The sequence below is a fragment of the Halyomorpha halys genome, unplaced genomic scaffold, assembly GCF_000696795.3.
Source record: "Halyomorpha halys isolate HHAL.00 unplaced genomic scaffold, Hhal_1.1 Scaffold134.1, whole genome shotgun sequence".
Taxonomy (NCBI): Eukaryota; Metazoa; Arthropoda; class Insecta; order Hemiptera; family Pentatomidae; genus Halyomorpha; species Halyomorpha halys.
The window spans coordinates 1,408,537-1,426,983 of NW_027107159.1; the positions used below are offsets into that span (position 1 = coordinate 1,408,537).

Consider the following 18,447-nt stretch of genomic DNA (forward strand, 5'->3'; position numbering starts at 1 on the left):
TAAAGGCTTATACAACAAGTTGCTGAGAAAATCCGCTAGGGACTCTTATGCATTTAACGTTTAACATGACTTCAAATAGGGCTGCTCACAATCCTATAGTTGTAAGTTTTATCATGGTAAAACATATAACATTTAACACAACATCATGAATACCCCTAATGTAAAACAGTTTACGGGGCCTCCAAACATAGTACAAAAGCCAATATGAGAAAAATGTTATTTAACTCCAATTTTTGATTAGTTTAATGAAAACTAAGAATAATTAATTGTCAAAATTGATGAGTTTGCCAAGTATAGGTAGAGGGACTAAAAAGTGCTGGATGTTTCAAAACGTTAAAAAACAATAATTTTTCATTCAGAGCTTTAAATATTTAAACTATCTTCAACATTAAAAATCTAATTGAACAACATTTAAAGTTGAGTAATTTTTTCTAAAATATGAGCCCTAATAGAACTGTTTACGATAAATAGTCTCCGAGATACAGTTTTTTAAAAGTAACATTCCATAAATATATAATTATAATATATCCATATAAATTCAGTAGTTAGTGAAAATCGTGGTTATAGTGGAAAATCAATATCTCAGGAACCATTGGACATACGGATGTCTATTAGCACTCAAATTAAAGCTAGTTTAATGTCCTGTAAAGGTTTATCTTCGTAGGAGTAGTATTTTTCATGATATTTGACAAAATATACTAACAACTGTTCTTTTCTTTGATTATGATATTCTTAAATTGCTCCATTTAATGATTTCAAGATGTTTATAATTAATTTTAGAAACTAGTGCAAAGTCTCCCTACTTACCCCTAACCACCCCTTACAATTTTTTAAATAGTGTATTAAATATCAACACAGTTTCAACTAATGCCTTTTTTTTCATTCATACTCTGATGAAGCTGAAGTGTAAATTTTTTTTAATCCGTTACACACATTGGACATTGGTCTATATTACAAACTTTATACAAATTTAATAAGATGCATGAATACGGGTCGTATCCATGGCAATCTATAGCTAATTTTTGTCCATCTCTAATTATTAGTCTTTCAACCTGTGTCAACGAAACTTTCATCAAATTTTTTTTAACTATTTCCTCGGCAGACGAATAAAAGTTCATTGTCGAAAATTTGTTTGATTAAAAAAGAATATATTAAACGCTTTTATCTTTTATGGATCATTTCATATCAAATGTCTGCTTTTATTATTTCAGAAATTCAAAGTGGGATAAGTGGACTGTTATTGTTTACTAGGTTAATATTTACAGATTATAATGAGAGGTTATTAATTTTGATAATATTTATGATTATATCAATTGATTGCATTGATTATTTAGTATGGTATCAAATATGACCAAGGAGAGTTTTATGAGTGTAAAATTAGAAACTCGACAGCCCAATCTGCAATAAACATAATCAAGGATTTGATCGAACGGACCATTCGCCGGTGGTTTGAAACATTTTCGGGAAGTGACACAGATTTGGATAACCAATCCAGAGGATGACGACGATGAACACAGGTTTACTGTTAAAGAAAACACCAAACAGTTAAAGGCCTTGCTTACAGCACAACTAAATACAAGAGTATCGACAGTTTCTCGACACTTAAAGAGCATTGGTAAAGTAGAAAAGGTAGATCTTAGCAACTTAACCAGCGACTGCTGCTGTAGTGTTATGAGACATGCTTTTCAATGCTTACTTGATAAAAAAAGAGCCATTCCTCGAAAGGATATTCACGTGTGATAAAAAGTGGATTGTATGTGACAACAGGCGTCGGTCAGGTCAGTGATTATCGACGAAAGACCGAGGCAAATGCCAAAACCAAATTTTGATCCAAAAAATATGGGTTTCTGTGTGGTAATGAAAACCATCAGATTCACATCGTACTGCAGTGATATTGACATAATGCAACAAAAACCTTCCTGCATCAGTTAATCGAAAGGGACCTACACTCTTACACGACAACGCCATAGCTAAAGTTTTTCGACAAACAGTGCAGAAACTTAACGTGCTATGTAACGAAGTTCTTCTATTCCTTTCTTAGTCGCCAAACTATTCTCCAACAAATTTTCATCTGTTCAGAAATTAGGTCAACTTTCTTAAAGGTAAACTTTTTGAATATGATTTGTCAGCATTTTCTGAATTCATTTCTTCACAAAATCCTGAATTTTTCAGTTCTGGGATTGAAAAATTGCTAACACGTGGAGAAACTGAAGATACATATTTTGATTACATAAAGTTTTTTTACTAAATAACCATTAAATTATTGTGAAAACTGACATTTTATATGAAACGACCCAATATTTTTATTGATTACATATCTGCACTTTGTATCTTAACTCAATAATTAATTTATGGTATTGCTATGAAATATGATGGAGCAATACAATTGTTTATGTTTTTTCTACAATAGCAGTCCGTTTAATAACGCAAGGATACAGCTGTAACAATATCGATAGTCGCACTAAACTCCGGATCAAAGACTTTCTTAATTAATTAAAACTAATTACAAAAACCAGATTCCGATTAATTGACTCCCGCCCCCTGAGAGCACAGAGGATGCAACCCTACAAGTTCCCCTTTTTCGAAGGAGTGATCTTTCGTCGTTCGCAACCGCTTTAGTCAGCGCTGATTCATTCAATAGAAAATATAGTGTGCGTGTTACCAGATTTTATATTTGTCCTATAAATACTTTACGGTGAAATTTATATGTTGATATTAAAATGTATCCCTTTTCCGTCTTTGTTTAATTTATTTAGAAAATTTATAATTGCTTATTGGGGGTATAGACTCTTCCCCTTATTTATATCAATAGAAAGTTTATTACTTAGTAATATCTTTAAAAAAACTGAAGGCATAAATTATAGGTTATACATATTGCGAGAGAGGGATAGGGAAAAAGAGGCCGAGATGAAGGGAGGAAGAGATAGGGAGCGACAAAAACTTTTCTTAGTCAGACTCCTCATTTGTGCATCTTTAGGTAAATAAAACTTATATAAAATAGAAAATATATAACATTTTAAAAATCATCAATCGAATTCCAGTTTTTTCTTCTTCTTCATTAGCCAGTTTTCATGACATGAAATATTATTATTCAATGCTTCTCATCTTAGGGATACCTTGGGTATTGAAGACAATGATTAATTAAAACACATAGAAAATAATAAATTGTCTCTTCTTAGGTTCTGATTGGTGGTTGAGCATTGGATTATTTTGAGTGCCAGTGATAGCTTTTTCTTTTATAGTCAAAGAAAAAGTAATAAAACTAATTCTTCTTCCCCATTGAAATTTGGGGTCTTACCTTTCTACATATGCAGAATCAAAAAATTAAATTAAAAGAAAAACTTCAGCCTTCTACAACTATTCTTCAAGAATACTGAACTGATTTTCACAGATTTGGCGCACTAGTTCCAGGTCATCCCAAAATGATTCCAGGAACTTTTCATTACAATCTGACGGCTAATTTGGGGGGGGGGAGGCAAATAATAAAGGTATATTTCCTCCCACTATTTCATGTGTTTTGTGTCTTGGAGAAAGGATTATAATGGAGAGGCAACCTGGCATAAAAAAATGAAATCAAAAAGGCAGCTCTTACGGAGCGCGGCGTAGGAGTAGGGGAACAGTACAGGCCAGTCACTGGCTACCTTCTATTTCAATTTAAATTAAATTTCTATTAACCAATAATAATAATAAAGAGATAAAGAACACGAAGGTTCAATGCCGATACCACCAATCATTCTCTACTTACATGTGTCCAGTGACGTCTCTCCAAATCCAAATCTAACAAATTTGTCTTAACGCAATCCTCCCGTCTACGTTTCGGTCTCTCGGACGTTTACCCGTCAGTTTAATGTTTTAGGGATCCGTTTGTTTCTAAGTCCCACTACCTTATTCGCCACAATGCAATAACTTGAATTATATTTACGAGTTCTCTCAATTCAGTGTTGAGTAGCCTTCAAAATTCTCCGGTTAACTCATCCTTTTTCGGTCCAAATATTTTACACAATACTTTATGTCCAAAAAGCTTAGCTGCTGTTCTTCACTTTGCAGACTATTCGCAGTTAATGATAGTAAAATTAAAAAAAATATGAAGGATAAAAATTAATTATAAATTCTATGCCACGTTTCGCATCAGTAAAGAACAATAGGAAGGATATAGTATTGTAAATTGTAAATATTAAGTTTATGGACAGAATGTGCGAGCTAAGCAACTTTGAAATTGATAAATAACAAGCATTTATTTTAACCTCGCTTTTATCAACTGCTAACAATTTTTTTTTATATCCGTATTTATTTTGAAATCAAATTTCTTAATAGAGTGTATCAACTTAGTTGTATTGAGTTCCATGGTTTCCTTTCCCTCACTCAATGATACCAAATCATCAGCACACTCAAGTACCAGTATTTTATCACCTAAAGTTAATAACCCTTTTCGGTATGCATCACATTTTTAATAACATAGTCTAGTTCTAATTGGTAATAATACACTTTATGAATTTTTAAAAGTTTTAATTAATACTTTAAACATTATTTTGAAAAATATCCATATCCATATTTCTTTTGTCGGCTTTTTTAAAAATATGGTTACAGATCTCGATTCTCTTTCTTCCTTTGAATAATAAAACTATAAGTAGCTGTTAATTTATAAATGTATAATTGAGATATATTTTAACGCTTGGAAGAGTTTTAACCTAAATAAAAAATCCTAATTTCCTCAAGCTTTCTTTCAGTGGTGGAATCCCAAAATATTTTTCAAATCCTATGTCAACAATAAATTAACCAAAGAATCTTATAATATTTTTCTCTGTTCAGACTATGTTTCCTTTTTTTGAAGACTAATATTTTGAATTAATAATAACTAAAATTATCCAAATTGTCTCTTATTTTGTAAGCAAGCCAGACCTCACAGTGGCGGAACATCCTTGATCTATTTTTTAAAACCATCTCTACCCGTTGCCTTCTTAACTTCGCCTATGATGGCGTAGGTAGGAGCCTCAGTTCCACGCCTGATCCGAAATGAGGTCCTTCCACTTATTCTTCCGTCGTGCGTGTGGTCGTTTTCTAGCAGTTTTTGCTTCCCAAATAAGTTCTGAGAATCTATTGTTTGGTATCCTTAGTACATAACGCAATAAAATTGATTCTTTTTTATATATATTTATCCTATCCTATTTCTTCTCTTATTTTTTTATTTTTCAATCGGTCGAATTTAGTTTTACCGTGAGCTTTATAATGCAAATTCTCTTAATCTTGTTTATTAAACATATTACATGTCCAATGTTCGGCGGATCCGGCCATCATCAAGGAAAAACTAAGTTTTAGCATCACAGCCTCATATTGACTAACTGAAACCTGCAGACTATTCGCGGTTAATGATAGTAAAATAAAAAAAAAAATATGAAGGATAAAAATTAATTATATATTCTATGGTGACAAACAGGTTTCTTTTAACCTTGTTAGATTGACTTGGGCATGATTTAGCTTGCAGGTTTTTGTAAGTCAATATGAGGCTATAGTATTAAAATTAAATTTCTCCTTGTTGATGGCTGAAACGTAGGACACATGTTTTAATAAAGAAGGTTAAGACGATTTGGATAATTAATAAGATGATAAAAATGCATATAAAGTAATATTTTGTATTTGTTAATAGCGAATGGTGATAAAATCATGATGGTGTATATTAAAATTAGTATTCTTACCCTTTTGTTTTAAAGTAGTGTATTTGATTATAAATTGCTAGGTTTCTGGTTTAATAAAACATTAAAATGATATAACTATAACTAAACATTTCACACATAAACTGTTTGCCATATTTATAAGTGTAAATATACACAGAAACCTCATCAAACATAATTGTGGAATATAATAAACATTATTTGATTCGTGAAAACTAATTTAATTGAGCATTCAATCAGATCTTCACACCTCCATTCTACTTTCAGTGATAACGGTGGTGGGAGGTGAAGTGGGGGGAGCAAAACAGCCTCTGCTTATTTAGTGCAATCTGATTGGCTGCTCGCTGAGGGGTGGGGAGGCATCTCGTCCAGTAGCAGGGGTTCACGCCCCCACTACCCTCCCACTTCTTAATGAAAGAAAAACTGTGTAGACAGTATTGATCCCGTCCCAATCCAAAACGTATATATAAATAAATTAGTTTACTTTTTAAATGCCAAATCGTTACACTTGACTACTAAATATATTTGTTTCTTACAAATCAAAACAAATTCAGGTTTTCTATTTCAATCATTTAATACCAGTATGGTTCCAAGTTGATATTTTTTAATCTCATTTTTGTGTCTGATTATGTTACTGTAACATTACACAAAAGTTTGAATTTTATGGAAACCCACGTCAAAATATATAAAACTATTGATGATAACCTCACACTTGAGTTTAAGAAATGTGTTCAATCTGCCATTTTCTGTACTGGCACTCTCATTTTCCATACGTATTTATAATACAAGACCATCAACTATTAAAATAAAAATTATTTTTACAAATCACTCAACCTGATTTCTTCGCTTCAAAATGGATACATCTGAATTATTAGTCACTTCTTTTCATAAATGACAATGCTTACAATGTTAAAATTATTAATGGTGTTTCCTTTTATGCAACAGATGTGTAATAAAGCTGGATTTCCAAAACTTCGGACTCCAAGAGGTAGATAAAAAATTATTTCTAATACCTAAAATCAAAATTAGTTTTGCGAATAATTCGAAAACTATACCTCTTCGTTGAAAGATAATACAATTCTCTATAATACATAAAATAAAATCATCTGAATCGGTGTTTTCACAACGGCAAAGTTGTGTACTTCAGATCCATGTCTATTTAATAAATATGCAGTGCAGGTTTCCATAGAAAACCATTCTATCGTTAATTCAACATAAAATAGAAATCAATCATTAACTTATTTAACACTGCCTCTCAAAAACGATTATACCTGTACAGTCGAAATTATTAATGGAGGTTAATTGAGTTTTTGAAAAAAATCATAGTGCAAATGGTATAGAAAAATATTTCTATACCTAAAAAAAAATTAATTTTTCCAATAACCCTACGTAAACTATAGATCTCCTGGAAGATTATGAAATTCTCTACAACTACATAAAAATCATCATGACCTGTATCATCATTTTTGATGCTGTATTTTAATGAAGCGGACTACGTTCGTATGGTTAGGCGTCGTTCCAATCGTTACCTCAGCGCACTGGTCCTAAATGCGACGTAGTACTTTTCACTCAAAGAATATTTACTAAAAATGATATATTATATTAAAACTTCATTCATAATGATATATTTATTTTACAAAAATACAAAAAAAAGTTTTTCTTTTCTTTTAATTATTGAATAACGTTTTATTTAATTATGCTTTTCATTCATGAAATTATAGTTTACATTATCATTCAAACTATTAGTAAATGTTGATTGTAAGAGCTGAAATAAGAAATCCCCCAAGGATAAAGGACTCCCGACAGTTAAATAAATAAAATCATCCCTTTTTCTCCAGACAATTTATCAAGGTCTATCTATATTATTTAATAATAATAATTTATCTATATTATTTAATGGTTGTATTTCAATTTAAAATTTATTCTAAACCAATCAAAACTTAAGCATTTTGATGAAGCTGCGAAAATTTCACCTTCTCTTAGGTAGTCAGGTTTTTGATAATAAAGGAAATTACAGCTCTGAGAGTATTATAACCAATTCAGGGCGAATTAGAAATTTTTGTGATGTTGAGTAAAACCACTAACAAATTTCCTAACGATTTAATCTATGAATAAGAGTTACAACTATATTTGTCCTACATACTGTACTTGAAGTTGTTTTGCATTAACTGTAACTCGATAGATATACAATCTTCCAAAATCATTCTCAAATTTACTTTTTCGTCACTATTTAAAATTTCCATCCCATAGTAGTCAAGTGTTTGAATTAATTAGGTCAGTATATATCAGTAACTAAGTTAGTTTCCATTCGCTTTATGATCGTTAGATTAATTTTCAAATATATATTACAAAGCCTCATAGGTAATTTATAGTTTAAAATATTTTAATGCTTTTGTTCGAGTCTGGCTCCCAGAACTACTATACAAGATCCGGAAATTCCTCCCCCCCGGTATCCTTTAATAACACCCCAGTTATTCCTGTCGAACAGATAGGTCTAACCTAGGAAATTACCTAAAACTACAAACGACAAAAAACTGCTCGTCGATTCCGACTATTTCTACACTTATCAGACAAACTTTCTTCTCAAACTGATTACAAAAGACTTATTTCTATGACAATAAGAAGGCCTATCTAGACTTATGGAGTTGATCTTTGGGGCTTCACTTAACCATTGAATTCCTCTCATATCCTTATAGTCCAAAATCCTTAGTGCTCCTTATTTTGTCATAAATCAAGTCATCCATTAGGACATTCATGTTCCATATTTTGCTGATTCGACCAGAACCAGATACCAATCCTTCCATGATAAACTTCCCAACTACCTAAATCCACTCGTTTTTAACCTGGCTTCTCCTTCATTACTTGATAATCCTCCTAGGCGTCTGAAATGAAGATGACGAGATATTTTCTATAGAAATGTTATAGGAGTTCTATAAATGGGTAGATTCTCCACATGACTGTATCATGATATTGCATAACTGACTGAAATCAAATTTACTAGTACTTATTTTTAATACAGTTTTAAATATAAATAAATAAAAAAAATAAAAGAAAAATAATTCGTTATTTTTCTCGAAATCATTTTCTAGATTAGTAAAAATGAACAGGCAGTTTAATGTTAATGATTTTGTGAAAAGATTAAATTACGAATCATTTAGCATATTTCCAATCTACCATCCCAATGAAACGAAAAAAACACAAACTGTTTTTTCTAGGGAATTATTACCTATGATTTACATCAAAATATCTTGGGGGAATCAAAGCATTTTTTGGAATAAAATAATATCTCAATTTACAATCTGGAGACTGATTATTATTGTTTAAATAAAACAAATTGTATCCAATTTAAGTCTCAAAATAATCTTTATTTCTTTAATTAAAATTAATTAAAAGTCCAAAGTTTTGGGCTATCCTCAAGGACTATCTCAAATACAAATTTACACTCACATCAATAATTTAAAAACTTTAAAAAAAAAAAGAGACTCAGAATCGGACATACAAGATTGACACACAAGCACCTTCTTGAAAGAAATCCTCTACCGACATGTTACAGTTGTAAATGTACCCTGACGATGGAGCATATCCTGGAACACTGTTCGCGGCTGGAATCATCAAGAACGTCTTTTGGCTTCCGGGGACATCGTCAAGCCTTACTGCCAGAAAATTGTAATAATTGGTTTAAGTTCCTAAAGGAGAACAACCTGTACCAAGAAATGTAACCACGAAATCCAAAATACGGTGCCTCTAACCCTGTAGTTGTATAAGGTACTTAAAAATTAAGCAAATAAATAAAAACTTTTTGCAGACTATTCTGGCCAGTTCATCGATTTCAGCCAAAATTATCCTTTTTGTCACTCTTCATATTAATATTAAAATTTGTAATTACAATCAATTTAACACTATTATATTTTGTTACCACTACCTTAAGAATTGTGAATAGTGACAAAATAGGGTTGACTGAAATTGGTGACGTGGGCAGAATAGCCTGCAAAAAGATTTTAAATTATTGATGTCATCGTAAAACTGTGTATAATTTTGTCCTTGAGAGTGACCGAATTGGCCGAAACGTTGGACTTTTAAAGAAATAAAGAGTGATTTGAGACTTAAATTGGATACAATTTATTTTATTTGAACAATGATTTCTGAAGTAGTTTGAACATTATTTTGTTAGAAAAGGGTACCGAGACGGTTCAAATTGGGTTTTATATATTTCGACACAGACATCAATACCCATTGTACGTTTCTCTGGAATGTGTTTTGCAACTCAAAAATGAACCATTTTCGAGATAGTACACGAATTAGACATGGGGTTAATTATTCAAAGGCAACAGCGCCATGGTTACCAATGGATACTTGCGTGAAGATTAAGCGAATTCCAGAATCGATTTTTATTGTTAAGGGCTAAAATTATTTAATTAGATAGCGTGAATGTTTTGGAGCATGTCGAGCTCAAAATAATAAAAATTATTGCATCAAATTTAGTCTGTACTTATATAAAAAATATTTTGAGGTAAAGAATTAATCGATTCATAGATTTTAATGCTTAAATTACAGAGTGGTATTCCAACAATGTTTAGAACAATTTGAGCTCCAAATATTGAGAAAATATGTTCAGTCTGCTTGTTTCAGAATATTTAATTTGTTTTTTAGTGACCGGCTCAACAGATTTCAAATTTTCATGTCTCAAATTACGCAGGCCTGCGGGTTCCCGCCAGAAATTCGCAGCTCTTCTGAAACATCCGACCTAGCTATGAGGTCTCAGCGGTTACAATTCAGAGTTAATATAATTTTATGGTTAACTGTAAAACTGAGGTGTTATTTTTCAGTGGGGCAACGAAATTACTTATTAAAAAACTGTTACTTAAATATAGTAATTGTAAAGTATGCAGCTTTACCAATTGTGTCTATTGAATTGACTTTTATGTTAATGTTATATCTATATATATATATATATATATATATACAGGGGAATGTTTGTAAATATAAGGGAATTTTTGTCCACATTAAACTTTTGAATTACTGGATCGATTTACGTGCTGTTTTTTTTTTTTAAATTTCCCTGTCGCTATGGAAACTTTTACATCCACTAAAATCTCCGAATTCTCAGGTAGAAAAAAGTTATGAACAAAATTAAACGTTTTTGGTTTATAACTCAGAAAGTGCACGCTTTTTTCATGGTTATCCTATACCGATCGATTCGTCTATTTCGGAAGAATAAGAATAAAGTATAACTGATTCTATTAAGCTATATTATATTTACAAAAAATTATAAAAACATAATAAGACTGAGAGTGAAATAGGTCAATATAAATTTTTTTTTTAGAAAAAAGCATTTCATATTCGCCCTTAGTATCGTCTCAAAGTAACAAATACCACTTTTTCAAATTTTCACCACAATTTCAAAGAAATAAAAAAAATAGAAATTTTTTAGACTTGATTTATTTGGAGGAATTTTTTTTCTTCCATTGAAAAAAAAAATAACCCTGTTGTATTTCATCCTATCCCTGCGTAAAGAGAAAGCTGAATGTTTGTTTTCTTAACCTCTTTCGAGATGCTAAAAAGACATATTGGTTCAATTCATGTTACCAAATCATATAATGAAGTAATAATAAAAATCACACTATCAATTGTCTTCATTAGAACTATATAATTTCTCAAATATAGCATTGCCGGGTCAGCTAGTTCTTTATAAGAATGAGGATGATATTGCTCATATTGGTAATGAATTTAAGAGAAGAAGGTAAGAGTTGTCGCAGGGTTAAACTAGTATATATATTGTAAATTAATGTATTTACAAAATGTAAGTAATTATGTATGAGAGAGATGACTGAGTTGCCCTGGTGCAGTTGCAGAGATGCTGTGCGAGGAGGAGTGGGGGCGGTGGGGCTGCCAGATCCCGGACTGGCGGGACGAGGAGATGACAGCCTTCGCTGGGCTAGATCTCGACCAGGGCCTCTTCCCATTCAGCCCGCAGCCGCTACAACCCAATCTATACAGGTAATATATTACATAGGTTCTTATGCATAGGATGTTATAAAACGCATCAACATAAATCAGAAATATATAAAGGAAAGAGAACAATTACTATTCTATTAGGTTAGTGCATATGAAATGTCGGATTTTTTTACATACAAATATTTCTCTTCCTGTTTTCGTTATGCTTTTGTTTTTGGCATAACCTCGTTTATAGTCTTACTATTACAAGAGCCGGGAAGAAAAAAAGGCAGTTATTTCACCTCAATATTTGATTACCTTAATGAAAACAATGCATCATTACTAGTCAAAATTGATGAGTCTAACAAATATAGGAAGGGGTAATCAAAAATGGCAGCTATTTCAAAACGTTAAAAAAAATTATTTTTTTTTATTAAGCTCTATATCTTTAAAACTACCAACAATACTAGAAGACCTAAGAGAACATCATTTAAAGTAGAGTAAATTTTCTAAAATATGAGCCCTAATAAAGCTATTTATGGTCAACAGTTCCCGTGATATAGCATTTTAAATAGCAATATTTTATAACAAATGTACTGAAAAATCAGTAGTTAGTGAATTCATTTTTGATAACTATATCTTAAAAACCATTTGACGTATAAATGTCTATTAGCACTCAAATTAAAGATAATTTAATGTACTATAAAGTAGTACATAACATTTATCTTTGTAAAAGTACTATTTTTTTATGATATTTGACAAAATAAATTAACAAACAGTTAATTTCTAGTTGTTCAGTTGAATTTTTGATTTTTTATGAACTATATCTCAGGAACAATAATACCTACATACTCTGCCAGTACTCAAAATAAAGGTAATTAAATTTACTATAAAGTATTTTATTTCACGTATCTGCGTTAGGAGTAGGAGTTTTTATGATATTCGCTTATGAATATAATTTTTGCTCATGAAGTTTTGTTCAAACTACTATAAATCAATTTATTTGTGCAATATCATAAAAACTACTAGTCCTACAAGATCAACGTCATAAACTACTTTATAGTTCATTAAATTAGCTTTGATTTGAGTGCTAATAAACATCTCTACGTTGAATGGTTTTTGAGATATAGATTTCTCAAAATAAAATCACCAACTTTTGATTTTTCAGTGCATATTTTTTTTTTTTAATGATATGCTTGTAGTTTTAAAGATATAGAGCTCCGAATGAAGAAAAGTAATCAGAAATTGGAGTGAAATAACTGGTTTTTTCCTCCTCTTGGGCTCTTGTATTATACTGTCAATCGCCAGAATCACATTTCAATAAAGGTGATTTTCCCTGTTGTTTCTTTTTGTTATTTAATTTGAATTTTGCACCGATATGAGTTCCACCGATATTCGTGTAATTTTTTTGTATGCGCATAAACTTAGAAATAATGCAGCAAAAGCTGCATGCAATATAAACCAGGCGTTTAGGAAGAATACAGTTAAAGATGGAAAATTGCAGTGTTTGAAAAATTTCGGTCTGCTGATTTTTCACTACTAATTAAACCGCGAGGATGACCATAACCGAAAAATTCGATATCTGAATTTATTGATTCTAAACAGAGATGGGCAAAAATTAGCAATAATTGAAACTAATAGCTAAAGTTGCCATGGATACGACCCTCATTCATGAATGAACCATTGATAAATAAATATCGTATTCATGGCCATATTACCTATTAGTTACAACAGCTAATTTTTGCCGAACTCTGATTCTAAAAATCAAATTTTTTTTAAGTCGGCATCTATGCCTTATAGTCCAGCTGGGTAAAGTGTGTTGAAGTGAATGAAACATATTTTGATTAAATAAACTGCTTGTGGAAAAAGATATGCAGTTTTTTATATTCACTTAATAATCCAACATTTCATATGGACCAACCTACCATTGACATAACATTATGTCAGTAAAGATATTTAACTTTTTATTACTTACCTCCCTCAATGGCCACGCTTAAGCTCTATATAATTGGATTTGTGTATTAACGACTCTCTTAATGCGGTTTCTTTTATACAACTTTCATTTTTTATGAAAATGAAGATCCTAATAACCCTTATCATGGAACTTATTGTCTTATCCCACACAATTTAAAAAGAGTTAGGCTATAATATGGATTAAAGTTGAAATGAATAAATATTATTATTTTAAAAAATGTTACTGGGCTATATGCTGATCATAAAGTGTTCCTATCTTATTATCAAGTATAAATCATTATTTATCAATTACTAAATGATTACTGAAGTACTACATGATACTGAAATTAGTCCTATATTCCCGCCAAACATAAATTAGACTGCCATTCCTCAAATCCGTCAAGTTGATAGTATCATTTGATAATAAACTCCTATTTAATGAACAAATTAATTTTTTTGTATATTTTTCCCTCTCATTTTTCCACAAAGTCCTGCTTAGAAGTTATATTGTATAGTATACATCAAAATAAATTAATAAAAAAGTAATTTATATTATAAGACGTATGCCTGTCCTAACTGGAGCATTACTTGCTCGACTAACAGCAAAAGATTACTGTTGTTGTACTAGATTCAATATATTACTATAGTTAAAGGAATATAAATGTATTGTTTTAAGGTCTGATTTGTATTTCAATGTAAAAATAATATAATAATATAAAAATCAAACACTTTAATTCACTTTTTTTTTACTTATTTATTTCAGTGTTAGTTTTAAATAACAAATTCCAAACAAAATCCTACAGTGGTTAATAATTATCCTTATTATAACTAAATAAATAAGATGCATTCAGACCTTAATTTGAGTTATATGCCTGAATTAACAATCCCTCACCTAAAAAACATAGGCGTTTTGCATTTTCTGAATATTTTGAAAATTGCTCTTAGACCACAGTGCGGCCCATAGTGGTGGAAAGTGTGGAAAAGCCCTCCAAAATGAAATGTGTCTGATCATGTCGATGAGTGTGGTTCCTTACATTCATACACATATAAACGAATTCACGGTAATTGGTTCTCCCATCAAACAGTATTTGTGAGCCGTAGACCTAATCTTACAGACTTTATTTCGCTAGTGGGAAAAAGTTAGTGTTTACTGGTTGCTGTTATTTTGTTTTAAACTATCCAACAAAAAATATTTCGGACGAGTCAATACCAATGAAAGTTAGTGTACAAATTGTAGTTTTTCAAAAGTAGGTTTCTTTTTGAACTATTTTTTTCTAAATTTCTACGGCCAATTCCAATTTAATGCCGGAAAAATTCGTTTTTGCACATTTTTGACAAACCAGAAAAAATAACCTTTATTGATCTTTGTGATGAGACTGTTTTTCCATAAAAGTGTACATGTTACGTAAGTATTTAAAAATATTATCAAAATTAAGAAGAAAAATAAAGGCATTCCATTGAATTTAGCTCACAAAATATACATTTTTTCATGATTAGTATATGTCTACCAATTTGTTTGTTCCTGAAGAATAAGAAAAAAAACTATTACTTATTATATTAAATGATTTTTTATTCACTAAAAATTAAACAAAAAATAATGAGGATTTTAGTAAAGTAGGTCAAAAAAAGTATTTTTAGAAAAAACAAATAATATTCGTTTTTAGCGTCGTCTAATGTTGAAACAATTTATATTTTTTTGATCAGAAAAATAAGAGTATCAGAATATATCTCATTGGGTTCATCTCTTACAATTTAAGAGTTAGGCTATAATATGGATTAAAGTTAAAAGATACAAATATATTTATTTTTTCGGCCAAGACTCCCATTGGAGGCCTATACTCCCTAACCATGGTTGGGGGTTAAAGTTTTTCATTTTGTGGGACCGTCATTCAATGAAAAAACCCACCAGGCCGGATAAGAACCGGCACCGCCAATAGACATCAATTGGTAAAGACTGTCATAACCACTGAGCTATGGGCGGTCCATTTTTTTTTTTTAAGCACTGTTTATATTATAAAAATCAATCACTCTGTTTCACTTGTTTTCACTTAATTTATTTCAGGGTTTTTTTTTGTTTTTTTTATTCCAGAAGTTGCCATAATGCTTTCAATCCCTGCTTATACATTATAGTATTGTATATATCAAAATAAAATTATAAAAAGACAATTTATATTATAAGATGGAATACTTAATATCATCGATGAAGGTAGGCGTAAGATAGACTATAACGCACAGCGTATTGGTTGTGCGGGCTTACATAGCTATACCTCAGTGGGCAGATAAAATGATTCTACATATTTTGACAGACATAAATGAAGAAATATACATATATATTTTTTTAAATACTCATTATTTAGAATACTTAGCATTGATAAATGACCGTTTTTCATTTGGATTTTTAAATAAAATTTTATTTTTAAGTAATGCTATTTTAAAAAATATATTTTGGTATTTTCTGTGTATCAATATACTATAGCGTTAAGGTTAATAGAGGAAATAAAACATTTAGCAAGATGGGGAGGAAAAAATATGTTTATTTCTAATAATTTAATAATAATATTTACTAGTCTATAATGTAAAAATATAAGTTATATCAATCATGTAAGGCCCACCAGGCCGATCTGGTATAATATATAATGTAAAGATGAAATGGATACGTCCACCACATTACCCCTTCAGAAGACACTATCTCACAATGTATTAATACAGTTCCTGATATTACGTAAATGAGTATATTTATCCATTTAAAGCTGTATAAACACATAACAAACATTTTTTTCAATTTCACTTACCTATATACAGGATATATAGTAAGGAATGAATTCTTTAAATACAATAGCTTTAAATGAATGAATATATTAAATATTACTTATTGATTGATTTCACCTTGTGAAAATAAATAAATATGTAAAACTTATTTGTGCATCTTTTCCTCATATCGATTCTACGGTAAACTATTAATGCCTTATAATAAATAATTCTGTGGGGGATCAAAGACGTAAACAAAAAAATGTTAAACTACTTTTTTTTCTATTAAATAATTTAAAATGAAATTAATTGATTGTAAGCTTTTTTTTTAATATTAATTTAAAGAAGCTGAAGAGGAGAACGCACTGTTTACGAAACGTTCAAGAAAAAATAAATGAATTGTGTTTTATCTGAAGACAAGATGAGAGGATTAAAAAAATAGTATTTATACATTAATGATGTTAGGTATCATTTAAATTAATCTTTACTGTTGAATCCAAAACCATTAGAATAAACTGACAAACAGAGAATGTGATATTAAGTGGGGAAAACATAAGACTTAAAACACAAGAAGAAGAGACTTGAAATCAGAAATAAAAAATTATTAGATCCATTAATCTTCCATTATTGATTTGCATATTATTGTAGTTATAGATTCCATAACTAACTCAATTTAAAAACATATTTCGTTTGAATATAATTATCAAACCACACCTAAAAGATCTTTCTTCTTGGTAGGTGCGAGACGAACAACGGCCCACAAGAAGTTGCTGACGTCCTGCTGTCATTGAAGCACGCCGTAGTCCACCCGCCATCACCTCCTTACGTCCCGCCCCCGCCGCAACCTCAGTCCACCATTCAGGTAATGCAAAGAGCAAGAGTAAATTTCAATATATTTTTTATTACCATTTTATTATACATTTGAATATTCTTTTAAAAAATAAAATTTCATAATAATCCTATATACCAGGAATATATGTTGGATCCTATGTTGATATTATCATTATATACTTCTAATCTACAACTCAACCTTAATGCCTATATAAATTTATTGTGAACAACGTTGTGTTTTTTTTTTTTAATACAGCTTTGATTTTAAAATACCAATCAAAATGACCTAGTATAAAAAAACTACTGGAACAAATAAAAAAATTAAATGCTCATAACAAATAATACCAAGAGTAGTATACATAAAATATTAAAGGAAAATAATAACCAATAAAAAGAGAAATATAAAAAATACAGTACATACTAAAAGTTGGGATTAGAATAAAATATAGGTCAAGAAAAAAGTAAAATAAAGAACAACATAGAAATGATGTCATTTTATTCAACTAAATCAAAATTGCAATTTAGTCCAAAACGTGTAATATTGAATTTTAACATATTATTAAAAATTTTCTTTTTTCTTGTATTCATCATATTTCTCTTTTTATTGATTATTATTTTCATATTCATTACATATACATTTTTTTTTGTCTGGGTCTTGAGGATCAGTCGATAATAAAACTTTGTAGTAATACATCTTAGGCGACTTTCGTAACTTTATTATTGCATAGTTATGCCCTACAATGAGAAAAACACAGTTTTTTAGAACATAAACTGCCTTGAAAGGTTTGTCACAAAACTACAAGTACATAGTCCAATCTCTGACTAATAAATATTGCAATCAAAATATGGGTTAATACAATCATTACTTACAATTCTCTACTGCAGTGTGTTCTACATTATGTCTTGACATTTGGGGAAGGGCTGAAACGGTTTTGAAATGAAAGGAAGTTGAGTGTGTTTAGGTTTCCCAACATGTACCGGTTTTTTTATGAAATTAATTTAATTATGAAGAGGAAGAGAATAAAATTGAATAGATATTTAGAACTCTCTTTTTCATGTTCTGATTTTTTTCATATGCAAGTCCAGATGTTAAGCTGATTAATTAATTTGGAAATTATGTTTTAAAAAATATTCAAGTCATGCAGATGTTTTTTCTTATAATTTTATTTCGATAATAAATTAGTTTTAAAAATCCTCAGTATTTTTTACGATATCGAAATTACAACGCTCTTTTTAGGATGTCCCTTGGAAAGGGTTATAACTGAGTTTCATTGTACCTACTTATACTTAGTCGTGTATTTATACATCAATA

At 30.2% G+C, this 18,447-nt stretch overlaps 1 protein-coding gene across 1 annotated transcript in view; it reads left to right on the forward strand.

Annotated features, from left to right (window-relative positions):
- LOC106678302 (protein glass) overlaps window positions 1–18,447 on the forward strand; it is a 40,711-nt gene that overhangs the window by 11,754 nt on the left and 10,510 nt on the right. The window contains exons 2-3 of the mRNA XM_067045473.1: window positions 11,516–11,666; window positions 17,043–17,166. Coding sequence (XP_066901574.1) covers window positions 11,524–11,666; window positions 17,043–17,166 — 267 coding nt within the window. The 5' untranslated portion in view covers window positions 11,516–11,523. The remainder of the gene's footprint in view (window positions 1–11,515; window positions 11,667–17,042; window positions 17,167–18,447) is intronic.